The sequence below is a fragment of the Vulpes lagopus genome, chromosome 10, assembly GCF_018345385.1.
Source record: "Vulpes lagopus strain Blue_001 chromosome 10, ASM1834538v1, whole genome shotgun sequence".
NCBI lineage: Eukaryota > Metazoa > Chordata > Mammalia > Carnivora > Canidae > Vulpes > Vulpes lagopus.
This window is the reverse complement of record NC_054833.1, coordinates 88,859,609-88,887,573: the sequence shown is the minus strand read 5'-3', so window position 1 is coordinate 88,887,573 and position 27,965 is coordinate 88,859,609. Positions and strand designations below refer to the sequence as shown.

At 46.8% G+C, this 27,965-nt stretch overlaps 1 protein-coding gene and 1 pseudogene across 1 annotated transcript; one reads left to right on the top strand and one right to left on the bottom strand.

The window, feature by feature from the left end:
* Positions 1-63: 63 nt before the first annotated feature.
* CA6 (carbonic anhydrase 6) lies at positions 64-25,892 on the bottom strand. Its single transcript, XM_041772516.1, has 9 exons — positions 25,872-25,892; positions 21,362-21,501; positions 19,347-19,526; positions 11,526-11,674; positions 10,757-10,849; positions 7,161-7,230; positions 3,471-3,628; positions 2,425-2,548; positions 64-439 (listed from the first exon to the last, which is right to left on the bottom strand). The coding sequence occupies exons 2-9, from the start codon at positions 21,438-21,440 to the stop codon at positions 330-332; spliced, it is 963 nt and encodes a 320-aa protein (XP_041628450.1). The 5' UTR covers positions 21,441-21,501; positions 25,872-25,892; the 3' UTR covers positions 64-329.
* A 371-nt stretch (positions 25,893-26,263) lies between these two features.
* Positions 26,264-26,376, top strand: LOC121501129 (annotated as a pseudogene).
* The last annotated feature ends 1,589 nt before the right edge of the window (positions 26,377-27,965 follow it).

Below are 27,965 nucleotides of genomic sequence, written 5' to 3'. Positions count from 1 at the left end.
AGAGAAATTTTCCAATGAAAAATTCCCAAAGATATTTTATTACACCCAAAATCCCACAGTCTGGGCTGCTTTTAATTTACATAGATGAACATGCATGATTCGATAGGAAGGTAAGCAGGGCTCCATTTCCTTTAAATTTCTATTCCAATCAATTCCCATTATTGTCATCTCACAAACCCCTTCTCATACCCTTAAACCATCTCACTTCTGCTCACGGATGATGGTCTTAATCAGAAACTAAACAGGAGCCTAGGGGAAGGCTGAGATCCCGATGTAGGATTTCTCAGAGCTGGGGGAGGGCCACCTCTTCCTCCTACACATCTCTCCCTTCAAGCTTGGTGTCTGTGCAGTTTTTTTTCCACTTTCGTCTTTTCGAGAAGTCTTCTCAAGTATTCAATCTTGTTGTTGAGCTTATTTACGTAAAACTGGAACTCAGAACCTAGATTATATGCGATAAAAAGAAGAGTTAATACAGGAAGGTCAAGACTTTGGTGGTCCTCGTGAAAACAGAATGTGGGGCAGCCAGACACTATTCCCCACACCTGTACTGGAGGGAAGGACTTCAGGTTCCTTAGGATGCCTGCATGTTCCCATCCCATTGGCTTCAAGCACCTTCACTGTGTCTGAGTTTCAGCGTGTAAGCTGCCAGAGTCCAAGGGCTGATATGTCAAAGGTGGTTCTACTCGTGGTCCTTGGTTTCTCATGTGATGCTCAGTAGCCCTTACCTTAAGAAGACATAGGTGTTTTCTAATAAATGAATTGCAAGACATCTATATTTGGCCATTTTCTTGCTTTTGTAACCGATCACCTTTGTCAGGTCATTCCTTATTGATGGGTTGATTGATAGTATTAAGCCATTGGGGGTGGAATTCGATGGAACTCTGAGGCATCGGGTGGGTGATACAAACCAGGCTGACTGGGAACCTAGCTGCCATGTAGAAGTCTGGGTCTGAGGGCAGGTGGGGCAAGAAGATGCCCAGTTCTATTCTCTTAACAGCAAAGAGAGGCCGTTGTTCAGGCCCCCTGGCTGGGTTGGGGGGCAAAGCCTTCTCACTATCTACTAGGAGCTGAAGTAATAATCCTAATAATCCTAAACAGTGAGTCTCAGAAGGGTGAGCTAAATGGACATATAGGCAAACTGCAGTGTGGGGCATCTTGGTCAGAGAGGCGGATATCTAAAACACCTAAGCTTTCTCCTGAGGGTGAATTGGAGCGACACTCCTGCCTTGTGGAAAGAGCGGATTTAGCATATGAGAAACTATGCAATTTCATGTGCCTACTGTAACTTATTAGGGAAGATGGGGACGTGGCAAAATTAGAATATAAGGAGGCAGATCAGTGGGTCTCTGTGCCCTTTGGCTTAGCCAGCTAGCATTTGGACCTGCTTAGGAGGATGTCACCCTTTGGAAAAGGAATTTGTAGTTAATATCATATATAGTATAATATGGGGAAATGATCATTATAACTGGTGTCCTTTTTCTTCTGTTAATATTGTTGGAGAAGCAAACAAATGCAAGGGAAAACAATCAATGCACCAGGAAGGAAAGATGGGAAGAAAATCGCAAATGGGCCTTTGTTGGTGGGGAGGGGAAGCATGCCCGGAGATTTAAAAGTTTTGAAAGATGCATATAAAGTTGGGGTGAGGGATACCTGGGTGGCTCAGCAGTTGAGCCTCTGCCTTCAGCTCAGCATGATCCCAGGTCCAGGGATCCACATCAAGATCCCTGCAAGAAACCTGCTTCTCCCTCTGCCGAAGGTGGCGCTAAACCGCTGAGCCACCTGGGCTGCCCCAACATTTACATTCTTGCAACCACAACAATGAAGTGAGCCAAAAAGCCTGACCCAGGGCATTAGAGGGCCCCAGGGAGGCTGGACGGGTCATGCGTACTTCCAGCACCCTGGTGTCTGGGGCATGATCCCCAAGAAAAAGCAGTAAACAATATTCTAAATTAATATCTAATATTATATCTAATATCTAATATCTAATATTCTAGTTAACCCCACCTTGAGGGAATGTGTGGGAGTTGGGGATGGGCTTGAACAGACCAACATAAAAGTGTGAGGGAAATAATCTGAGTTGTATTTAATGAGGTTACCCTGAGCCTAAACTTTTATGGGAGCATCAGGATGTTGCTGAGCATCTCTCCCTTCTCCTATTGTGTCTGGCCAAGACCAAGTAGATAATGAATCATGTAACTGTCCATTCCTATGGTCTCTGTTCTACTCACTGGCATGACTGCCTGGACTGGGAAGATGAGCCATCTCCTCTGTCCACACACTCCCTATACAGAATGGCCCATCTGGGCTCTTGTCCTTTAGATGACTCTCCCTCCCCTACTACTGCCAGAAGATATGGGTCCACCCAGAGAAGGAAGAAAACAAGGACTCAAAAAATTGCAAAGGATAAACAAGAGGTGATCTTACCCTGACTAGGGAGATTCACAAAGTTGGTTTCCACCACTCTGCCATTCAGGGGCTGGATCCTGCGGTAGTCACTGTGGAGGGTCTTATTCTGGTGATCCAATATGGAATTCTCAAGCTTCCAAGTCTACAGGCCACATGAAGTAAATTATGGAGGGAAGGAGTACTGGGTGGTTTAAAGGAGTGCAATTAGCCATTGAACTAGAGCTTGGGTTTATTTTTATAACCCCGATAAAGCAGGTATTAGAAGATCTTAGTTCTGCTATGTGGCAGGCAGAGCATCCATCCATCCATCCATCCATCCATCCATCCTTTCAACCATCTCTTCTAATTGTTTTCTATGAGTATTTGATCACCAGTAGAAAGGAGAGAAAGAAGAAAACAGATTTGTGTGTGTGTATCCTTGAATAGGGATCTTTCCACCTTTTCCTCCATTGGGGAAATGAAAAGTTTAAGAAAGATATGTTTGTTCCTGAAGAAAATCATCACCCAGAAGGAAATGCCAGCCTTGCTTCTGCAACCTCAATAACATTCGTCCTTTAATTAACCCAACAAACTGTTTATTATGCGCCCTGCTATGCTGGGGAACAAAAGGTGGCTGACCCAACTCTTCTCCTCAACGGGCTGCAGGCGTGCTAGCATGGTAAAGAGCAAGGACACTGTCCTTGCATAGAGCCATTTATAAAGTTAGAATGTAAGCTCCATGAGGACAGGGCTTCTGTCCATCAAGGGACTAGAACAGTACCTGGTGGAAGCAGTGCTCAGTAAATATTTGTCTTCATCATGCAATCCCTCTCCTCTGACTGGGGTCAGGTCCCAGTCTTTTTGCTACATCGGCTGTGGTTCTTTGGATTCCCTGATGCCTCAATTTACTCATCTTTGCCATAGTACTAGTATGATCACCCATAGTGATAGAGGTGAGGCCCAGGAGCCTGTGCATGGAAGGCACCCTGGGAGCCCAGGTGTTGGCATTAGGTGAGATGGAGGGGCATATTCTTGTCACCCAGGCAATCAAAAGGGGAGACTTTGGTGAGGTGATGCTGTATTACCTGTATGCTGGAGAGCCGGACATGATGTACCAGCACAAACCAATGGACGTTCTCAGTACAGGGAGGAGTAGTGAGCGACCCACGGTAGGTATAGTAGTGGTGGGTGTTCTCAGGCAGCATGTCTTCAATGTCAAGGCCACTCAGAACTGTGCTTTGTCCTAACAGAGGTGACAAAAGACAAAGGAATGTTAGGGACCACTGCTGCTCCTTAGGACAGCTCAGGCTTAGGACAGCCGCTTCATGTTTGAATCTCCTGATTCACCAGAACATAGAAGCTGATCATTAGAAACATTTCCCCAGTTTGTTGCTTCCTAGAAGGGGTTAAGAGCAAAGACTATGGGGAGAGACCCACTCAGATACCTCCTCTTGGCTGAGTGCTCACTCCTCAAAGGCTGCTCCCTCATCTGTGAAAGGTAATGTTCAATAGGATTGCCGTGAGAATGAAGGGGGGTGTGCTTATAAAGTCTGGCCTTTGACCTCGCGCATAGGAACATATTCATGAGCAAAACTGTCATCATCACAGCTGCTGGGCAGAGGATACGCTTTATGATAAATGGAAGAAATTAATTATGACTGCCAGGGGCTTCTTGGTAAGATCTCCCAAAGAATGAACAAAATTCCTTGGTTTGGGCTCACTTAGAAATGAATGGATAGAGATTAGAAAGGCAGAATCAGAACCAAGCAGGGGTCCAGGCACCCGGTCCTGAACTCATCCTGCCATGACCCTGGGAACCAAGCTCAGCCAGGTGTGGGTGTGGGGAGAGGGGCTTCTGCAGGATGTCCAGAGACTTCTGGCAGTGCATCAAGAGAATCTCTCTTCCTTTCATGTCATGACACTGAGCCCCTGAACTCAGCATGACACTATCAAAAAATACAGAGTTGAGTTGAATTTTATTTCACTTTCCCTAAGAACTTTGCATTTTTCTAATGGCAAAGAGGTTACAGGTTTTATGTAGACATAAATAGGCTCACTAAACCAAGGCATCAGAATCTAGTAGTACATACTCCCATGAATAGGCAAAAGAATTCTAGGGATCCCTGGGTGGTGCAGTGGTTTAGCGCCTGCCTTTGGCCCAGGGCGTGATCCTGGAGACCCGAGATCAAATCCCACGTTGGGCTCCCAGTGCATGGAGCCTGCTTCTCCCTCTGCCTATGTCTCTGCCTCTCTCTCTCTCTCTCTCTCTCTCTCTCTCTGTGACTATCATAAATAAATAAAAATTTTAAAAAAAAAGAATTCTAAATGTTAGTGTTATTGGAAAGACTTCAAGATACAACCTTCTAAAGGGCTCTAGTGCATAGGTTTGGTTTCATCATTGTTATATATTTAAGTGAATCAAGAATTTCCGAACCACAGTGCAGCCACTATGGAAAACCATATGACACTACTTTAAAAATTAAACATAGAATTACCACATGATCCAGCAATTCTACTTCTCAGCTTACACACAAGAGTGTGGAAAGCAGGGAGGTAAAAACAATAAGACCTGCTGATGGTTTGGATGTGAGGGATAATGGAAAGAGGAAAATCAAGAATGATCCTGGGAGGGGGGCCTGGCTGGCTCAACTAGTAGAGCTTGAGACTCTAGATCTCAGTGTCATGAGTTCAAGCCCCATGTTGGGGGTGGATCCTACTTAAAAACAATTTTTTAAAAAAGAGTGATTCTGGGATTTGGGGCTTAAACAATGGAATACATTATGATGCCCTTTGCTGAGATGAGAAAGTCGGTTTAAGGACAAGCCTTGGGGGGAGGGTGGTAAGGAGCTCAGTTATGTTTAGGCCACGTTCATATTAAGTTTTAGATCCATAGGATGATATCAAGTAAGCAGCTGGATAAAGCAATCCAGAGCTGAGAGGGAGGCCAGTGCTGTAGGCAGTAGGGATCAGAAGTGGAATTTATCGGATTGTAAAAGGAAATGTATCTGGTTTGTAGAAACAATATCTAAAGTCAGCGCAGTCAGGGAAAAGCCTCATTTATACCCCAGGCCTGTGGTTTCTCCTCCTGGCCTTGTTAACCATCCGGAAAATAGCCAGCTGGTTCTTGAGTCTGCTTTGCCTCATCTTGTCCTGCCTGATACTGTCCCTGCATGGAGGACCAGATACAGATTTTTGGAGTCCATGGCCCAGAGAGGGCAATCCAGGCCATGAGACTGAATGAGGTCCCCAGGGAAGGCAGAGCTGGTGCCCCACATCATTATAGCAAGAACAGAGACAGCAGAGCTGGGGGTGAGCCAGAGTGTGACCAGAACGAAAGCCAGGTGTGGTGGATGCTTGTTTCCAGGTCAATTAAGAGAAAAGAGAAGTGGCCAGGCGATCTAACACAGGGGATCTGAAAGGTATGGTGGTGTCCCAGGGCCAGCCGAGGGTGGATGAGGAAAGAGACAAGGACCGTCATGCAACATTTTCAAGGGAGCTTCAAATGGGGTAGAAGATGGGGTGACAGCGGGGAAGTGGCTGGGTCAAAAGATACACGTGTTGGTTTGTGTTTTGAACCAGGAGGTACTAGAGCACAGATTTGTGTGCTGAGTGGAATGATGGATGAACAGTAAGAAATCGGTGATGTGGACAGAAGAGAGGCGGGCAGGAGGAAGGGCGCTAGGAGAGAGGGGTGGTGGGCGCTGGTGTGGAGGGGTCGTCTTGGTCAGGAGCAGGGATTCTCACCCACTGTGACACAGGAGGGGACGTGGAGCTAGTCAGGTGCACATGGGTTAGGAAGATGAGCGAGCATCTGACAGCCTTCTCGGTGAAGTGGGAGCAAGGCATCCAATCTGCTCCAGGGGGGAAGCTGGGGTCAGGGCAGAGGGGCTTCCAGGGAGAGGAGAGAATGTGAAATAAAAAGTCTGGAAAGGGGAAAAGCAAATGCCTGGAGGGTATTTTAGGATTTCCAGGCAGTGCTAATATGTGTTCATATTTGGAGCCGTGAATAAAAATAACAGCAGTCAGACATCTGTGTGTCTGTCCAGCTACATCCAGCCATTTGGCTTCAGGCTCTGAGTAGGTGAGAATTGTCTGGAGCTTTGTCAGGTGAGCTCGTGGAGGGATGGGGGGAGGGGGATGCAGAGCGTGTCAGCAGAAGGCCCAAAAGTCTCAGCTGGGCAAAGAGAGATGGAAGCCTGGGGGCATGACCAGGGGTGAGAGCAGGAGGCCCATGGGTCAGAGGTCAAGGCACTCCCCAGAGGGGTGGGAACTGAAGTCAGGGAGCTGGAGTCTGGAGAGGTAGCCAAAGAGGATGTGGTTGTTGCTCAGGTCCCAGGTGGTAGAGGTAGGCAGCCACTCAGACAAGAATTCGGCTTCCTGGAGGCACAGAAAAAGGGAGAGCAGCCCTGTCCAGGCCCAGCGAGAAGGAGCTTCAGGCGTGAGGCTTTTCTCGGCCTAAAGCTAAGGAGGACATCTCCCTCTGGTGCCCACGGTCCTCACTACTTGCTGGAGCCACTGAAGTAAAGCTATCCCCAGGCGGTAGTACCCGGCCTTCCAGAGCTTCCAATTGTGGGCATCACAGATGGTGTTTGTGAACAGGTTTCCCAGAGGGTCACAGCCTGAGCCAACAGCAGGAATTGCTAGAACAAAAGTCCTTGCCCAGGGAGTGGGGAACTCCCCAGGCAGGGCCCGTGTGCCACCTTCTCTGCCGACATCACCCTCTCGGCCCCCTGTTCCCACCCCACACTCCTGCGGCTGCTGTGCACTTTACTCACCTGGATACTTGATGTTGTTCAAGTGAGAAATGAAGTTGCTGTAGTAAGTGTTCTCACCATAATCTTCGACCTGTAGGAGAAACACAGAGCAGTTAACCGAATGGAAAAGGGACCTCCATCTGGTACTGTCTCCGCTAATCCAGCTGTTTGGTGTCCCTGCTGTGCCTGGCTGTTCTTGGCCACCAACTACCTGGCCCCACTAGTCTGTTCCAGGGAGACAAGACTGAAGCCTTTTGGCAGCTTCCAGGGAAAGCTTTCTCAGAGGTGACAGGTGAGGTCCTCCGGACATGGCCAAAAGTCACCATTACGATAGCCCCAGGGACTGTGGACAGGGTGGACTCACTGTGATGAGGGGGCTTGGTCTCCTGCGCTCCCTTCTTTATCCTTAGGACTCGTGACTGAGCTGAGGACAGCCATCTGTCCAAGGCAAAACTGCTCCAACTCTGTCCACTGCCAGGTCCCTATTTTTTTTTCATATGAGCATTGACTTTTTAGAAGTCAGAAAAATTGCTTTTGGTGAAAAAGGTGAATTTTCAATGGTTCTTTTCCAACAGTGGTGGTGTTGATCCAATTCTTTCCCTGTGTATGAATTCCAATTTCTTGGATTTATGACCACTCACTATTTGTTTTCTAGGTGCCTCGTGGTTTCTTGTTCCTGTTCCACCTTTGGGTCAAACAAATACTTTTCGCGTCCCATTTAACCATTTTTAGTTATAATGGTTGCTCCAGCGATTACAGGAGTTCCCCTTATCCAAAGGGAATACATTCCAATACCCCCAATGGATGCCTGAAACCATGGGTAGCACCAAACCATAAAAACACCACATTGTTTCCTATACACACCTGTGATAAGAGTTAGTGTATGAATTAGACACGGTAAGAGGCTAACAATAATAACTAATAATAAAATAGAACAATTATAACAAGATACTGCAATAAAAGTTATGTGAATGTGGTCTTTCTCTCTCAAAACATCTTGTACTGCACTCACCCTTCCTGTGATGATGTGTGATGATAAAATGCCTACATGACAAGATGAAGGAGGGGGAGGACATGGTGCTGGGACCTAGTGTTAGGCTACTGGAGTACATCGCTAGGAGGAACATCTGTTTCTGGACTGCACTTGACCTCAGATGACCAAAACTTCAGAATGTGAAACCAAGGAGAAGGGAAGGGCTACTGCACAACATACAACTTGTCACAACCCACGTCATGTTAATACTAACTTAATTCCAATAAAATAGAGCAACTTTGCTCCAAGCTAGGCTGTACTTCTTTCCTGCCTTTTTTCCTACTTTTGTCATTGATATCATATCCACGTGTATTGTAAACCCAACAATAAGTGGTTTAATGATTGCTTTAAAGAACCTTATGTTTTTTTTTGAAGACAAAACAAAAATCTATGTATATAGTCTTCTATATTTACGATTTCCAGCATTCTTCATTTCTTTCTGTGCATTTGAGTCACTGTCTAATGTCATTTCCTTTCAGCCAGAAGGATTTGCTGTAATATTTCTTGTAAGACAGATCTGTTAGCAATTATCTCAGTTTTTCTTTATCTGGGAATGCCTTTGTTTCACCTCATTGTTGAAGGGTGTTTAGTCAGATAAAGGATCCCTGATGGACAGTCATTCCACAGTCTGATGACTTGTATCTAATGAGAAGTTGGTCACAGTCTGATGACTTGTATCTAATGAGAAGTTGGTCCCTATGAGAAAAAGAAAAATTCTTTTTCTCTTGTTGATGTCAACAGTTTGACTTTGACTCTGATCAGACATGTGCTTTGTTCAGTTTCATGGGTTAGTAAATTATTTTTTGCATCAAATTTGGGAAATCTGGGGCCATTGATTCTTCAGTATTTTTTCTATCACTTTCTCTTTCTCCTCTCCAAGACTCCCATTACGCTTATGTTGGGCTGTGTGATCTTATTCCCATGTGTCTCTAAGGCTTTGTTCATTTTTCTTTTTACTCAGATTGAATAGTTGCTTTGATCTGTCTCCAAATATACTGACTCATTTTTCTGCTGCCTTGTATCTACTTTGAGACCATGTTTGAAGTTTTCATTTTATTTGTTAAACTTTTCAACTTTAGACTTTCCATTTGGTGCATTTTTATAATTTCTGTTTCTCTATTGAGATTTCCTTTTTTTTTGAGTCATTGTCATTATATTTTCCTCTAATTCTTTGAACACAACAGTTTCTTTTCAATTCCTTGAACATTAATTATCATGTATCATAAACTATCATGTTTATGATAGTTGTTTGAAAGCTCTGTCTGCTAAATCACAGAGTCCACCCAGAGTCATTATCTGTTGACTGTATTTTTTTTCTCCTAAAGATGGATCATATTTTTCTATTTCTTTGCATGCCCAACTTTTTTTGAAAACTTGACATCTTAGATAATATACGTTAGTAAATATGAGTTCTGACTTTTTGGAAATTGTCCTGAGAGTTTTGTTTGTTTGTTTGTGTATCTGTTTAGTAATTTGCCTCTCTTTCACCTGCAAGATGTGTTCCCCCAGCCATGTACACAAGCTGATGTCTCTGCTCTGTTCTTAAATCTTATTTTTAGCTTGGATTCCGAGGGGATTCTAGGAACCATGTAGGGCAGCATAGCTTTGTGATCAGTCAATGATTTCAGGAGAGGTTGTGCTCAACCCCAGGAGTCCATAAGATTTGCACCCTCCCCTGATGGGTCTGTATGAGTTGAGAAGCACATTCAGAGTCCGGCCAGTTACCAGGTCAGCCACAGCTTTTCCTTTCCATCAGGCCATCTTGGGAAGCTTACACAGCCCTTCTGCGGGTCTCTCATTTGCAGGATCTCTCATTAAATTTCTGATTGGTCTGCCACTTAACACTCTCCTCAGGTAGGATTGCAGCCTCAGATTATCAGAGCTGTAAATTTTCCCTCTGTTTTCAGCCTTTTGTGTCAAGCTTGCCACTTGTACTGATAGTGTCTGGGGTACTGGTTTTCAACTCACACTCCAGATCAAGTGCACCCCCCACCCCCAGGCAGTGAAACTACTGGTTTTCCTGCCCAGCCTGCCCTAGTAAAACTACCTTGCTGACCAAACTAGAGGGTGGGGATAGGAAGAGCCCCATTGTTCTTACTCAAAATTCTAGCCACCTTTCGCAAATAAAAGCCTCCATTTGTCTGCCTTTGTTCCATTTCCAGAGCAGGGATATGGTTGTTTTTGGCAATTTTATCCAACTTAACACTTGTTTGAAGGAAATTGAATTCACTGACCACGTCTTGCCACCTTGCCGCAACTTCTACCCTCCAGACTCTCTGAGAAAAGCAGAGGTGTTGCCTTCATCTGGCAGGTTGCTGACTTCCCCCACCCCTCAGACTGGTTTATGTTTGGTCAACCGTGCTGTGATCCTAGCTCTTTTAGGTCGGTTGTCCAACTTATCCAAGGTCCCCAAGATTGGTATCACAGAAGGAACACAGTGACTATGAGCAAGGGTTTCACCGAGTCTGTTTTCAAGAATGGTGAGCTCAGAAACAGATGAGGGGGGAGAGGAAGGAAGACCCTTTGTCTACATTTAATACCTCGGACACCAGTCTGTGACTTCACATGTATAGTTTCAGCCTACCTTAACAAGGGCTGCCAGCACAGCCAAACCATCCGGTTCATGTTGGGCTATATCGTAGCTCTTGTATTTAGAATTGTAGTGAACGATGTGAATCTGTGGGAGCAAGAAAGATAAAACAATAGCAGTACATTTGGACTTCAAAAGCTTCGGATTTTCAGGGAAGAGTGAAGAGAAAGATGCTCCACCCAAGGCCTCAGCCTATCCCTCCTAAACAACTCTGACTGCCTTCCATCTGGGTATGAGATCTATCAAGACCAGAAAGTTCTCCCAAGAATGGAAAGAGCATGAGTGGGATCCTGGGATGGTAATTTAAGTGCTTTTCCCTGACCCCACCTCCCTCTAGGTAGACAAGCTGGCAATGTCTGCAGGGCTCATCATATGAGGACACTGGGTTCTCCTGAGGTCTCACAGGTGTGGCATGAGTCACGTTGCCCTGGAGGACACTGTAAACTGTGGCCACCCTAAGGATAGACCTCTGCAGGAGAGAACCCTGCAAATCTAACATATAGAAATTCAGCTTAAACCAGAGAGGGCTTTCCCCATTCTATGGGCTGTAAACTCCTGGTTGCTGTGCGTTCTGTGAGAGGGGAGACCCTGCTTGAACCCCCGGCACATAGCAGGGACCAATACATAGTTGTGAATGAATGAAAAAAAAATCAACCTTGGGGTGACTTGACTGTTACCATTGCAGTGTTTTTTGGCTTTTTTGATAAGGAAAGAGACTGTAGGGTTTGAAGAAAAGAGGACCTGGCTGGGGTCCTCAAAGTACCTCAGCCACAAATCTGATCCCATCGATGGTGTGCTCCGAGCCGCTGATCTCTGAGGACGCGCCACCCCAGTGGAAGTGCATCTGTTGAGCTATGTACTCGGTGCCATCAGAGGCCGTCATGCGCATGGTCGGGGGCAAGCTGATCTGCACTGGAGGAGAAGACGAGCAAGGACTGCAAGCACTGCAGACGCATATGGACGGCTTAGGTCCATTGACCAGACAGCTCTGTATGGGGCCAGCCAGGACTACACTGGCTTAGAACTCCATAAGCACGGGTGCCCACGGGGAGGAGGTGACTGGCACATAGGGCAGGATGGGAGATCAGGCCGTGGGTGAGCTGGGCTGGGCAGGCACCCCTTGCAGGGCACACACCTTCCTACCCAGAATGGGAGGTCATGGGCAAGACCATGAGTGGCAGGGCCAGCTTGCCAGCCCTGGGGAAGGAGGATGCCCTAACAGATTTGGCCAGTGGGTGTGGACAACAGAATTCTACTCTCCACTTCTGGCCAATTTCATAATTTGCCCACAGTGTAGGGAACAGGAAGGAGGCCCTCTTGGGACTAGTTTGATGACTTTTACTCCAGGGTACTGCTTATGAGACCAAGATAAAGTGTTTAACGCAGTCATCCTGGATAGCCTTTTAGAAATAGCCCAACTGATAACCTACCCACTCCATAGAAGGGAGCATCCCTGTAAGGCTTCAGCACTTCTATTTTGTGGACAAGGAAGTCAGCCTGGGGAGGTGGAAAGGAAAGACTTGCTCATAGGCACACAGGTCACGGGAGTGGGGAGGGCAGATGAGGCCAAGAATGGGGCATGGCAGGGGCAGGATGCCACCATTACAGGCCTCCACTTGTCTTCAAAAGACAAGAGACCAAATTCTACAGCATTCAGGAAACACATGAACTCCTGGCCTGGGGTTTAACATGATCTGGTTATCAATGAATGCATTCAAGTGTTGGGTTCTTGCCAAAGGGACAACAAGCCACTCTTCCCACTTCCTCCTGCCCCATGCCCTACAGACTTCCCCAGGGAGGTCACTCTGGTCACCTAGCTGCAGTTGTTCACTTCACTGGCTCAGGCCTTGGAGACACCTCTGCATTTTGCAATGAACCAGACAAAAGAGAGACATGGGACAGTGACAGTAGAGAGTGACTAAGGAAAATATCTAGGAGGAGATACATAATTTAGGACTCAGACAGGAACAGGTAGCATTTATTCTGCTAGCCAGGTCATTCTACTTAAAGTCATCAAAGATGGTTATAAACAAGTGGGTTTTCTTTCTTTTTTTTTTTTAAGATATTATTTATTTATTCATGAGAGACACAGAGAGAGGCAGAAACACAGGCAGAGGGAGAAGCAGGCTCCCTGCAGGGAGCTTGATGTGGGACTCAATCCCAGGACCCCAGGATCACGACCTGAGCTGAAGGCAGACGCTCAACCACTGAGCCACCCAGGCGCCCAACAAGTAGATTTTCTTAAAGAGTAAGTATTAGGTATTCGATATCTATCAATAATGTCCCTTTCTTCCCTTCCATTGTGTCGAAAGCAGCAGGGAGCTGTGATTAAGTTCATGCTGTAAAGCAGGAATCTGGCCCCAAAGATTTTAACATGCTCTTTAGCAGAGCAGGAGCTTTGTATTTAGTGCTTAAAATGCATCCAGCTTCCAAATCAATGCTCACATGAAAAAAAAAAAAAAAAAACACACAAACAAACAAAGGAAAAGCCTTTAAAAGAAGATGTGCCCAGTCATCTGTGCCAAGAGAGTGAAAAGTGGAGCACCAGGCCAGAGACTCTTGGTTGGACAGCTAGCTCCGCACGAGCAATGACAAAACTCCTGACAGTATGTTTCCCCAAAACACAATTTCCTGCAGACCAAGTGTTTTGCTCAAGTTTTATCGACAGGATGGCACAGGCTGGATTGAAAAAGTGGCAGCGCTTCAGGGCATGTTGTTGTGCCTTTGAAAATGTGAGGCCAAATACTTGTCCCCCAAAATGAACTTGCTTAACCTCCCAGATTCTGAAAATTGATTTAACTTTCAGCAGAAGTTGCTCCTCTTTGTTTGAAACTAATTTAACCATGTTCTTATCAGGCCAGGAAATCCACGGGATCTGAGCATATTCTGTGCTCAAGACATGACAGCAAGGTTGTGAAGGTCAAGGAAACACTGAGAAACTGACTCCAGTTGGAGGAGACTAAGGAGAAGGAGAGCCACATGGATTGTGGGGTCCTGGATTAGGTCTCAGACCAGAGAGAGGACATCTATGGGAACATGATGGAATTCACGGGGGTCCATGAAGTAGTTGATCATGTTGTATCAAGGTAGTAAGGTTAGGATGTTAATACTAAGGGAAGTAAGAGAAGGGTAGATGGGAATTCTGTACTATTTTTGTAATTTTTCTAGTCTAAAACTATTTCAGAATGAAAAGGGCTTTGGGTGTTTTTTTGCTTGTTTTATTTTTTTTATTTTATTTTATTTATTTATTCATGAGGCAGAGACATAGGCAGAAGGCTCCCACAGGGAGTGTGATGCAGGATTTGATTCCAGGATCCCGGATCGTGGCCTGAGCCAAAGGCTCAACCGCTGAACCACCAGGCACCCCTGTTTGTTTTAAAGACAAAACTAGCCTTGCTCCTGTAGCTGCCAGAGATCAAAACCTGCTGAGAACCCTACATCATTCATGGGCACCTACTTGTGGGATTTATCTTCTCCCATGTAAGTCTTTTCCCCTCAAGTGCATCTGATCTGTGTCAGGCTCTGTGCCAGGCACGGAGATAGAAGGATGAACGAGAGATCGTCTGTCCTTTCAAGGAGCCTAACAAACAGAGTGGCTGATAGTACCTATTAAGAGAACAGTGCTATTTCTCCCACTGGACACTGGAGGTCCAATGTCTCAGGTCTCTAAACTCTTTGGGAGTCTACGAATATATATTTTGGGTGGATAAAAAAATAAATATATATTTATCAATGAGTACTGGTCCACCAACTGTTACAAGTCCACAACTAAATAGGGAAATTGAGAATAAGCTTTAGAAACTTCTGTAACAATTTAAGTTTGACTCAATATCCAAATGTGCTTTCGATTTCTTTTTACTGAAATATAATTTTATACCAGTTGACTCTAAGAATAAAAAATGGGCCACATAAAAGTGTAAATATAAAGTAGAATTTGAAATTAAAAGCACAATACCATTTATATCAGCACTCCCCCTAAATTAAATGCTTATGTACAAATGTAACAAAGTGTGTACAAGATCAACATGAAGAAAGTTCAAAATTCTGATGAAAGAAATCAATGAATAAATAAAGGGAGAGATATTCTGTGCTCCTGGGTAGAAAGAGTTGATACTGTAAAGGTGTCAGATCTTCTCAACTTGATCTGTAGATTCAATGCAATCAAAATTCTGGCAAGTTATTTTGTGGATATCAACAAACTGATTCTAAAGCTTACATGGAGAAGCAAAAGACCCAGAGTAGCCAATGAAATAATGACAAAGAACAAGGCTGGAGGATTCATACTACTTGGCTTGAAGACTTATTATTGAGTGACAATGATCAATACAATGTAGTTTCAGCAAAAGAATAGACAAATAGATCGATGGAACAGAATAGAGTGGCCAGAAATAGACCTACATGAATATACTCAACTGATTTCTGGCAGAGGAGCAAAGACAATAATACAATGGAGTCTTTCAACAAATGGCGCTAGAACAACTGGACATCCACATGCAGAGAAATGAATCTAGACACAGAACTTATACTCGTCCTGAAAATTAACTCAAAGTGGGCCTCAGACATCAATGTAAGATACAAAGCTATAAAATTCCTAGAATATAACATAAGAGAAAACCTAGATGACCATGGGTGGAGTGGTGCCTTTTTTTAGACACAACACCAAAGACGGGATTCATGAGATAAATAACTGATGAGCTAGATTCCATTACAATGAAAAGTTCTATTCTGTGAAAGACACTATTAGGAGACTTAGAAGATAAGCCTCAGACTAGGAGAAAATATTTGCAAAAGACACATCTGATAAAGGACTCCAACCCAAAATATAGAAAGAAACCTTAACACTCAACAATAAGAAAACAGTCAACTGATTAAAAAATGGACCAGAGGGCAGCCCCAGTAGCGCAGCAGTTTAGCGCCGCCTGCTGCCCGGGGTGTGATCCTGGAGACCCAGGATCGAATCCGGTGTCAGGCTCCCTGCATGGAGCCTGATTCTCCCTCTGCCTGTGTCTCTGCCTCTCTCTCTCTCTCTGAATAAATAAATAAAATCTTTAAAAAAATAAAATAAAATAAAATAAAATAAAACATGGACCAGAGGCCTTAGCAGACACCTCACCAAAGATATACAGATGGCAAATAAGCATCTGAAAAGAGAGATCACATTGTATGTCGCCAGAGAAATACAAAATTAACAACAATAAGATACTACAGCAAACCTGTCAGAACAGCCAAAATCCAGGACAGTGACAACACCAAATTGGGGAACAGCAGGAACAGACTCACTGCTGGTGGGAACACAACATGGTATGGCCCCTTTGGAAGACAAAACTGAACATATTCTTACCATACAACTCAGTAATCATGCTCCTTGGTCTTTACCCAGTGGAGCTGAAAACAGGTCCACACAAAAATTTGCACATAAATGTTTATGACAGCTTTATTTATACTTGCTCAATTATGAACTGAATGACAGCCAAGATGTCGTTCAGTAGGTGAGTGGATAAACTGTGGTCTATCCAAACAATGGAATATTATTCAATGCTAAAAAGAAATGAGCTATCAAGCCACGAAAAGATATGGAGGAAACTTAAATGTGTTACCAAATGAATGAAACCACTCTGAAAAGGCTGCATACTCTTCGATTCCAACCCTGTGACATTCTGGAAAAGTCAAAACCATGGAGACAGCAAAAGGATCGGTGGCTGCCAGGGCGGCATCAGGGGAAGAGATGAAATGCCAGAGCACAGAGGAAAATTAGGACCGTGAAAATACTCTGAATGATGCTGTACTGATAATATGTCATTCTACATTTGCTCAAACCCGTAGAATGTCTAACACCAAGAGTGACGCCTAGGGCAAATTGTGGACTTTTAGTGATTATGTTGCGTCAAGGTAGGTTCATCCTGCGTAAAAAAAAAAAAAAAAAAGTACCATTCCGGGGGTTCCTGGGTGGCTCAGTCAGTTAAGCAACTAGCTCTTATTTTTGGCTCAGGTCATGATGTCAGGGTTGTTTGATAGAGCCCTGTGTTGGGCTCTGTGCTTAGCACAGAATCTGCTTGAAATTCTTTCTCCAGGGGGGATCCCTGGTGGTGGTTTAGTGCCTGCCTTTGACCCAGGGCATGATCCCAGAGTCCTGGGATCGAGTCCCACACTGGGCTCCTTGCATGGAGCCTGCTTCTCCCTCTGCCTGTGTCTCTGCCTCTCTCTGTGTGTCTCATGAATAAATAAAATCTTTAAATAAAAGAAAGAAATTCTTTCTCCCTTGCTCTCTGCCCCTCTCCCTGCTCACTCTTTAAATAAATAAATAAAATATTTAAAAAATATATACCATTCTGTTGAGTGATATTGATAATGGGGGGACAATGTAAGTGGGAGCAGAAGGTGTATGAGAAATCTGCACTTTCTATTTATTTTTGCTATGAACCTAAAACCGCCCTAAAAAATGAAGTCTATTAAAAATATGTATATAGTCTATTAAAATATGTATATGTATATAAAATATGTATATATATGTAAATATATATATCTTAGGTTCCAAGATCTAAAAATAACCCTGCAAAATCAAGATTAATAAGTGTTTAATTACATCACATCAATTTCATTGTTGAGCTTACTCATCAAATGTTATTAATTTGAAAACTTGTTGGTTAGGATGGGTTTTTTTTTTCCCTCAGTAGAATGCTTGAAGCTCAGAGCTTGCTAACAATGAAAAGCCAATTGTAAAGAGTTCTAAAAATCTTTCAAGGGATCCCTGGGTGGCGCAGCGGTTTGGCGCCTGCCTTTGGCCCAGGGCGCAATCCTGGAGACCCGGGATCGAATCCCACGTCGGGCTCCCGGTGCATGGAGCCTGCTTCTCCCTCTGCCTGTGTCTCTGCCTCTCTCTCTATCTCTCTGTGACTATCATAAATAAATAAAATTAAAAAATAAATAAATAAAAAAAATAAAAATCTTTCAAAACACTTTACATCAAAAAACATAAGTAATGAGGGCTGTGACTGCTTTCCAATACATTGGATATGATGTGGGGTAGATTGGGGATCCTACAGTCTTCCAGCATCCAGAGAGCCCAGTATAGCCAGCCCATAGGAGGAAGATCCAGGGTCCTCTCCAAACTGGGAAAAAGGAGCTGCTGCAAGCACCCCCCCCCCCCCGCCCGCCCCCACCCCAGGAAGTTGGGATCTTCCTAACACCACCAGGGACCTCAGCATGAAGCCCTACACAGCAGGCACGCAACACAAACAGCCCCTGTTACCAGTGGGGGGTTTTCAATCCTTTGCCGTTTCAGGCTGACTGTCCTGGGGGGGTCAACCACACTTCTCCCCTGCCTTCAACTGCCACCTTTGGCCTCTCTTCATCAAAGGCAAGCAGAACAGGGGGAGCTCCAACCTGCCAACCTGCTGGAAGCTTCAGAGAGTAACTTTGGAAATTGGAGCTTGCCATTAATGATAAAATGAGGCTTTCATGAATTATTTGTGGAGTTCAGTGACCCAGACCACATGTGCCTGAGGCTTTTTACAGATCTCTTCCCTCCTGTGCCTGCCAGCCCCACCAAGGGCAACTGGTTTTATCTTCTCACTTGTACAAATAGGAGAACTAAGTTCTGTGACCCCCATGCACCCATGGGGGTAGGAGGTGAGTTGGTCCAGCCCAGGTGGAAGTGGGATGGGGAGGGGTCCCAGGAGAACACGGTCGAAGAATCAGACATCCGGGGCCTGGGTCTGGCTCAGTCACTAGAGACCTCATGACCTTAAGTTCTTTGGCCTCCAGGGCCCCTGGCCTCCCCCGCAAACAATGCTTTCTGCCAGGAGCAGGGGATATCATGGGGCTCAGAAGGAATAGGCCCACATGGAAAATCAAAAGTATGCTCAGTAACCAGAAAGCACTGATTTTACAGTTGTTCCAGTCCAGGCTTCCCGAAGCAGAAGTCCCCAAGACCCAGGCCAGCCTTTTCCTGTCCAACCTCCCAAAGAGAACTCAATTCAAGATCTCAAGAGCTTCTTTTTAAAACCTTTGAGAAAGGGGTACTTGTATGGCTCAGCGGCTGAGCGTCTGCCTTCAGCTCAGGTTGTGATCCTAGGGTCCCGGGATGGAGTCCCCCATCGGGCTCCCCGCAGGGAATCTGCTTCTCCCTCTGCCTATGTCTCTGCCTCTTTCTCTGTGTCTCTCATGAATAAATAAATAAAATCTTAAGAAACAAAAATCACCTTCAAGAAATATGGGGCCTGCTTATTAGGCGTTTGGAGCCAATCAGACTCAGTACAGAAAATAGGGAAAATCAGCCCAGGGCATTGATCCACAGAACACGCAGGCAGGTCAGTGGTTTTGGCAGCACTGCCTCTGCAGCTGGATTTCCCAGTGACTGGGTCAGAGTGAGCCTGGGGAGAGGTTAACTCGAAAGGATGGAGCCAGCTGGGAATTGAGGCCAAAGACAGAGGCCCTGCCTGCAGCTTGGGACAGAGGGTGTGACCTCCAACCTGGGCCTCTAGCTCCCAGTCTGCACTCTACATGTCCTGTGTGCTATCCTGACATCTGGCACCCGTCCCTGCTGCTGAGCACCCCTGGACAGCAGCCTGCCGCCTGCCCTTACCTGTGTGGCCGTTGTTGATCATGGGGAACTCGCCCACCTGGATCCTGTAGCCGGTCAGCTTCAGAGCCTTCAGGGAGGGGTTGTACTGAACCTTTCTCCTCTGCAGGTCAACGGGTGACTGTCTCGTCCCCCCGCAGGTGGGGTACTCCCTTGGCCAGTGCACTTGGTCCAGTGCCCCCTCTGCGAGAGAGCCAAGGGGTCAGAGTTCAGAGCTCAGCTCATGGCAGAAGGGGGGGCGGTGTCGAAGTCAGTTCCGTGGAACCTAGCATCTCAGGGACTTTGACCTGGATTCCCATCTCCCCTGTTGCTGTCACTGGCCCCTGAGAGGAGAGTCAGTGTTTGGAAACAAGATCTTTAATATATAGCTTTAGTTTTCCCCTGGAATGGAAATATGCTGATAAATGCACAGGAAGGCGCCCACAGTTTGGTATTGCTGTGTTATCCTCAGGGGTCCTGTACCCATTTCCTCCTAATGGGACCATTTACCTTACCCTCCCCCAACAACAATGCAGTCCCCTCCACCAATACAGGACTGTCCCCCTATCTCCTTGCTCCAGCCCCTTTCGTTGGGTCCAAGGATGGTCAAGACCACCTAGGTGCCTACGCCTATGGATTCAGGACAAAAGGGAAAGATGACCAAAGTGATTAGTTGAAAAAAAAAAATCAAAGTGAGGAAATGTATTTCTTTAAGGTGGGTAACACTTCTAGGGAGGGAAGGAGGAAAGCTAGCCATTGTAATGGGCTGTGGGTCCTGCTCACACCCACCCATTCACAGTTGGGGATCCAAGCTCACCTCTCCATTAGGGGGCAGCTGTGTGGCCACCCCAGGGCTTATTTTAAGGGAGGTATTTGTATTGGGGGCCCTCGCAGCTCTCGGTTTGGCAATTAACAGAGAAGTCCATTTCTTATTTCTCTGCTCTTCTTTGATGCTACACACCAATATTTAAACAATTCTTTCCTGGAGGTGGGATGCCAGGATCAAGGCCAGAGGCCACAAGCACACGCCCCATGTGGATCAAAAAGGCTTTGGCCTGTGTCCCTGGCGGTGTTGCGGGTTTCTTGAGTATTCCTGAAAGGCATTTGAAGTAGCCGCCCCGAGTGTTCCCAGGCCCTTGATGACTCTTCAGAGGGCCCATGGTCTCAGGGGCTGGGCCGAGCCTGGGCAGGGCAAGACCTGCCTGTTGGAATTCCCTCTCTTGCTCACCCTACCGAAGCACCCCTGGTACCAACGAGCCACAGGAAGCAGAAGCCCTGGGCCTCCATGCACTGGCCATGTGTGGGCCCCTCTGCTCCAGAGTGGAGAGGTTGGTCAGAGTTGGTCGTCCTGCCCTCTGCAGCTGGCCTTTCTGAGCCTCCCAGCATGTCCCTAATTCTGTTGCCCTTGACTTCACAGGACAGACATCCACCCTGAATGTCCGGTTTGTCTTGTGTCCGAAGCCGGGGGGTGGGGGGGGTGCGCCATGGGGACAGTGGGTCCTCCAGCAGCCCTGAGTGTCCCGCAGAGCCCCATCCCTTGGTGCAGCGCAGCAAAAGAGGGCCAGGGGCAGGAGCTCTCTTCACTGCCCTGTGGGAGGGGTGCCCCGTGTCCAGGTGTGCAGATTTGGGTCTCCCCAGGACCGTGGCTATAGGGCGGGTGCAGGGGAAGCCGTGCAAAGATGCTGTGTTCTTGGCAGGTCGGGATGCTCTGGGTAAAACTCCCACTCCAAGAAGAGAGCTCTCACAAGCCCGCCCAGCCTCTGTGAGGTCGCAGGGCGCCCTCTGACCACCTCCTTCTCCGCGTGCAGAGCCCGAGAAAGCAGAGGGCTTCGCGGTCAGAAGAGGCGGGTGGGCTCTGCAACCAGCTCCGTGGCCAGGAAAGGTTCTAAAGCAAAACAAAACAAAAACCCTGCAGGCGAAGCGGGGGTCTGGGAACTCCTCTTGTCCTGATCAGGGTTCGGTGCTTTCGGCAGCCGCGGAGAGCAGCGCCAGCAGGGGTGAGGGCGACGAGGAAGCTCGCAGCCCTGGGCCGGGCTTACCTGAGTAGGTCCACAGGGAACCGTGCTGGGCCCGGGCCCCCAGGAGGGGCAGAGCCAGCAGCAGCGCCAGAGCCCTCATGGTGTCGCGGGTCTGCAATCAGGCTGATGCTGGGGCTGCTCTTCTTTTAAAAGCTCAGAAACTGTAAATAACAATTTACCAAGTCTCGCTTACCACCCTCAGCTGCACCCACTAAAACAATAACACCTTCCCACAATGGTCCTTGTGACTGGGGTGACAGGGCCAGGTGGCGCGCACTTGCCCGATCCCCGCTGGCGTCATCGCCGTGTCTGGTAAGCCCACGGTTTGGGCTGATCCACGTGCCAGCTTATGAAAACTCACTGCAAGGGCCACACACTGCGCCCTTTGTGCCCGAGTGGCCCCAGGAGAGGGAAAAGGCCTGAGGCAGAGAGGAGCAGGATGGGGAGGATTTCCTGGGACAATGACACTCCCTATGCCCTCGTTCCTGGCAGTGGGGCTCGGGGCATGAGTGAGGGCCGTCCCGGGGCCCGGAAACCCTCGCCAGATCCTGCGTGGTATTTCCTGCCCGTGTGAGCAACCCATGCAGGCTACCACTGCACACCTGGGCTGCCTCGGGAATGGCCTGGCCACCCCCTCACCGTGTTTGCACATGGACCAGAGGGTCCCATCTGGAGGCCCTTGTACCCTTTTTTCTTTTTAATATTTATTTATTCATGAGAGACATGGATAGAGAGAGAGAGGCAGAGACCTAGGCAGAGGGAGAAGCAGGCTCCCTATGGGGAGCCCAGTGCAGGACTCGATCCCAGGACCCCGGGGGTCATGCCCTGAGCCAAAGGCAGATGCTCAACCACTGAGCCACACAGGTAGGTGCCCGGCCCTTGTGCTCTCATCCTCACTCTTGAATCAACCGAAGGCCCTGGAGGCCCAGCTTGAGAAACACATCCCAGTGCATGGCTCGGGGCCATGGAGCTAGTGCAGGCATCCTGTGTCCCCACAAGATGCATTCGTTGTGACAGCTGCAGTGCGCTTGGTCACACCCAGACGGGTTGCAGCAGGGCAGTGCCTAATCCTCCCCTGTCTACTTGGGTAAACAGTCCTTGAAGCTAGCCGAGGGAGAAATTTTTGAGTTTATACCTGCTGACAGGCCAGCGGTTCCCATGCTCTTCAGAGAGGGCAAAGGCACCGGGCAGGCCGTGTCCCCGCAGGGCCCTTGCAGCACTGGCCAGACACAGAGGACTGTTCTGGAAAGCAGCATTAACCCCCGCTATCGAGCTCGTCGTGCCCTTCTCCCAGCATCAGTCCGGGGATACTGGAGTCCTGGTGAAGCAGGGTTCTGAAGCCAGACTGCCAGGGTTCAGGTCCCTGCCCTACACTGATGAGCTGTGTGTGATCCAGAGCAAGTTACTCACACACTATTCTCTGCCTCAGTGTCCCCACCTTGAGTAGGCTTTCACAACAGTACCTCTCTCCTGGGGATCCCACCATACACATGTGTGCAGTACTCAGAACTTGTGCAAATGGCAGTATTGCCCATTCAGATCCCTCCCTTTGTAAAGAAAAGCCATGTTCAGCCTGTTCCGGAGGGAGCCAGAGGTAAAAACAAAGGACTCGTTCTCCTCCTGGAACGTTCCTTCACATTTTCAGAAATCAGAAGCCCACTCTCTGGCCTCTGCCAAGCGCGTCCTGCCCTGCCTGCTGGGCCCTGGCCCTGCGAGAGGGCCCCCTCCTAGATCCCCTGAGACCCCTCCTCTGCTGAGGACAGCAAGGACGGCCAGGGACCTTCCAACAGACCGGGCTGGGGACCCCCAACATCCAGCAGGCAGGGAAACACAAACCGAGGCGTCTGAGCATTTTTTCTTGGGAATCTGAAGTGGTATTCAGGGAAGGAGGGCATGCAGAGGGAGCCTGGTGTCATGGCCTGATGGCAACTGGGGGCGCGGAGCTGAGCAGGGGAGCAGGAGAAGGGGGTGCTGAGTGAGGGGTAGAGGTGGCCTGCAGGGAGAGGGAGGGAGGAGGGGGCCGGGGCAGTGTGAGGAGACAGGACCCATGCTCAGAGAAAGGAGGGCTCCAGGAGCAGGAGTCCCTGGCCGCTGCTCGGGGAATTGGAGAGTGTCTGCTACTACCCATGGCCCCATTTCCTACCGGTTCCCCTGTCCTGCGCTGAGGCTTGGGGAAGCCCAGAGGGCCGTGGCACTTTCAATGTCCCACAGAGTCCTCACAGTAAGCACATGGTCGCTTCTGTGAGTCTGCAATTTTAGCACCCTCACCATGGAGCCATTCCGCAGCACATTATCCATCAATCTGCCTTGCTCTGGTTTCTCGGAATCCTTGGCTCAGGTGAGTACCAGGCTGGCAATCTGTGCAGCTGGGTAATGTGGTCAACAGGCGGTTAGAGTGAGAAACTGAGTTAACCAAGTGATTGGACCAGCCAGGACCCACCTGCCCATGAGGGCGCCTTACTAGAGAAAGAGGGTCCTTCCCTCTCCTGCGTGGCAGGCTCCAGTCACATAAAGGACAGAGTCAGGCAGGGTCCCTTTCGTTGCCTACTTTCTAACTCACCATCTTCTTCAACCATAAAATTTTCCATTAACTTTGAACATGAGTTTCCTCCTTCTTGTATTTGTGAAGCACAGTTGCTTGTTTTGGTTCGGTTTTTGTTTCATTTTCCTTTGTTAGTGTGTTACATTCGACTCTGAACTCATTTCCGCTATCATCCAACCACATCTCCGGCTCATCAAGGCTGTGTCATATTCTAAACTCCTGTTTTTCTAGGCCTATGGCTTGAGTGACTGTCTGAGATGAGCTGACAAGTATGCCATTTTAATCATAACATCATGTCAAAAATGAGAAGGGAGCTTTGTTCTTCCTCAGTGTCACCGCAGCTCCGTGACGGAGACCCACCAAGGCAAAGAAAAGAAAGAGGCAAGGATGTGCAGTCAGCCCAGGTAAACAGGGAAGCACCATCAACCCACGTGAGCAGGGAGGGGTGGGTGGTCAGCCCAGGTGAGCAGGGAGGGGTGGTCAGCCCGGTGAGCCAATGCTCAGGTTTGCATAAGACTAACATAGAAGAATGGATCTGGCTACGCAAGAATATACACATTCTGGTTGCAGTAATACAGACAGGGCCATCATTTTGTTTCATTCAGGAGCACTAGATCTGGAATCCTGAAGAATGAGTCATTCTGGACAAGTGAACTTTCTAGATGGTTAAAGGCTCAATTCTATAGAAGTACCTACACACAGTCTATTTTGGATTAATACTTCTAAAATGTATCACACTCATGCCTATTCTCTTAAATACATTAAGCTAAATGTAATTCAGCTTTTCTTAATGACTGAGGCTCACTGATATGAAAATCAACTATCCTGCACTGTCATCTATGAATGCCCGCTGCACCCACAACTACGTAAGACTGTTCTCCCTACATGAAACAATCCCTAGCTATCATGTTTTTTTATTTCTTAGATATTGAGGGGGGTGGAAATTAGCTAGCTTAATTATTAAAGCAATATACACTGCTATTCCTGAGTGATATTCTAATTATTAATATCCATAAGGCAGGGCAAGACCAATCAGGACAGAAATGAGATTGGTGCTGTAGCAAGGTCTGGTAGCCCCTTTGCTTTGCCTTTAGCGGGTGGACTGTATGCTGATTGTGAGGCTGGAGCAGGGGTGGCAGCAAGAGCATCTGGAAGTAACAGTGTATATATGTTTATTTTTGACAGTTAACATTGCTCACACAGTCTGCTGTTTCCTCTTGGGGTTGTCTGTTAGCCTGCCCTCATCTCTTGGCCTCTTAATTACTTTTTTGTTTTTTTTAAATCTGGCCAGAAATCAGATGACTACACATCTTAGAATTACATGCACTAGAAGAATGGATAGAGTTGAGCTCAGGGCCCTCGGGCAGTACTAAAACCAAAATAGGTGAACCCTGAAACTTCTTTTTTTAATTTTTATTTTATTTCATTTTATTTTATTTTATTTATTTTTTAAGTAAGCTCTACACCTAACATGGCACTTGAACTCACAACCCCAGGTCAAGAGTTGTACGCTCCAACTGAGCCATCCAGGCAGCCTTGAAATATCTTTTTTGACTACCCTAAAATTTTTTATTTCCTTTCTGACTTTCAGCTATGTCCATATAAGGGAATCATTAACATAACTAAATTGTCATATTAAATACTCTGCTTGCAGAATATCCTGCCATGTCCACCTGCAATCAGTGCGGATGCCGATGTTTTCTCTCACCAGCCTCCCTGGGAAGATACTCAGCCTTGTGGGGTATCTCCAGTCTCACCCATTTACCTAGAATTCAGCATTTAGAGCGTCCACCAGCAGGCAAGTTCCTCCATCATATCTACCCTTCTTCCAGTAACCCACATCAAAAAAACACCCACACCAAAACTCTTGTGGAAATTCTCTTCTCTGTTATTAGTTTAGGTATTAGCAAAACCAGAACCAAATTCCTAACAACATTTATAGCCCAGTCTACCATCAACATTCTGAGCCCCTCATCTGTGAAAACTCACCATAGGACCTGCTGTTGGAATTGGTTGTCCTATTTGCCCCTGCTGGCTGGAACTTCTACTTCTTAGAGCAGGCCACAGTCTTGCTTATATCTCTTTTATGTCCTCCACCCCAACTTACTTCTGTAGGACAGGTACGTGTCTTTCAGCTCCACCCTGAAACCAGTCAGGAAGCAATTACAAATCTATACTGAGTCCTGACTTCCCTTACCCAAGCCGATGGTTATGTAAGTAGATTGTATCAGTTTCCTATTGCTGCTGTAACAAACTGCCATAAACTTGGTGCTGATAACAACATAAACTTTTTCTCCTACAGATCTGGAGGTGAGAAATCCAAAATCCGGGCTCCAGTCAGGGTGTTGCCAGGGCTGGTTCTTTCTGGAGGCTCTGAGGGAGTGCTCACTTCGGCAGCACATATACTAAAATTGGACCGATACAGAGAAGATTAGCATGGCCCCTGAGCAAGGATGACATGCAAATTCATGAAGGCTCTGAGGAGAAGATCCATTCCCTCGCCTTTTCGAGCTTCTGTAGCCACTGGCCTCCCTCCTAAAATCCTTCCAATCTCATTTCAGCCATCACACCTCTTATTTTCTCCTTGGATCTACTTGTTTCCCGCTTATGAGGATTCTTAAGATTGCATTTAGGACCCACCTCAAAAACCTAGGATAGTCTCCGCATCTCAAGATCCTTAATAACGCTTGCAAGTCTCTTGTGACATTTACAGGTTCCAGGGAATAGGACATGGTCATTTGGGGCAGGGGGCAATATTCAGTCTATGACAAGGAAGGATGTAGGGACCCACCAAGCTAAATTAAACTTTGAGCCATTGAAAAGTGGATTTAGACTCTAAAGAATGGAGTAATAGGGCACCTGGTTGGCTCAGTGGTTGAGCGTCTGCCTTTGGCTCAGGTCGTGATCCTGGGGTCCTGGGATTGAGTCCTGCATCAGGCTCCCTTCGAGAAGCTTGCTTTTCCCTCTGCCTATGTCTCTGCCTCTCTGTGTGTGTCTCTGATCAATCAATAAATAAAATCTTAAAAAAAAAAGAAAGAAAGAAAGAACAGAGTAATAAATCAGCAATGTCATGAAACACACCAGGAATGGAAAAAGCTGTAGAGGAATGAGATGGACGAGAGTTGATCCAGGGAGGGAATCCCTATGGCTGGGCACTTCTCTAAGCTCTTAATGGTCACAATGGAATGACCAGGGTCAGCTGGTTGGGCTGGCGCAGCAACTCAGTAGTCTGAAAGAAATGCCAGTTATACTTTAGGAGAAGGCGTCAAAGACCCAGTACGGTCAATATTCCAGGAGCAGGCAGGACCAGCACCCCTTGGTGCATCAATGGGGACGGAAGAGTCACCTTTTGGCCTGAGTCACAGACTGGCATGGAGAGGGAGCCTCTGCATAGGAAAGATACAGCCCTCTGCCTTGTGCCCATATGAACCTCTGCAATATTGATCTAAGAGTAGAAAGCAGAATGTAACAGATACACTGAAATCTAAAATCTTTTAAGATTTCTCCACTTCAGCAAAGGGAGCCTGACTTTTTTTTTTTTTTTTTTTTTTTTACCAATACTTCAACCAAGAAAATTAGAAATGCTGAAACAATTTTTTTTTTTTTAAGATTTTATCTTTAAGTAATTTCCCAGTGAGGGCCTGGGACTCACAACCTTGAGATCGAGAGTCTCACATTGCTCCTACTGAGAAAGCCAGGTGCCCCAGAAAAAATTAGTTTTTTGAAAAATCTCTTGGAAAGCAAGAGATCACCAAGGCAGGGATATATAAATAGGATAATTTGTCACCAGAGGTTGGGTCTGTCCCAGGAATGCAAGGTTAGTTTAACATCTGAAAATCAATGTAACAAAAAAATAGGAGAAAAAGATATTAAAAGCATTTCAACATATGCAGCAAAAATATCAATCAGTAAAATTCACCATCCAAAAGAGAAAATCAAAATCCATTTGTGACTTTAAAAAAGAAAAGAAAAGCGGGCGGCCTGGGTGGCTCAGCGGTTTAGCGCTGCCTTCAGCCCAGGGCCTGATCCTGGAGACCCGGGATCGAGTCCCACGTCGGGCTCCCTGCGTGGAGTCTGCTTCTC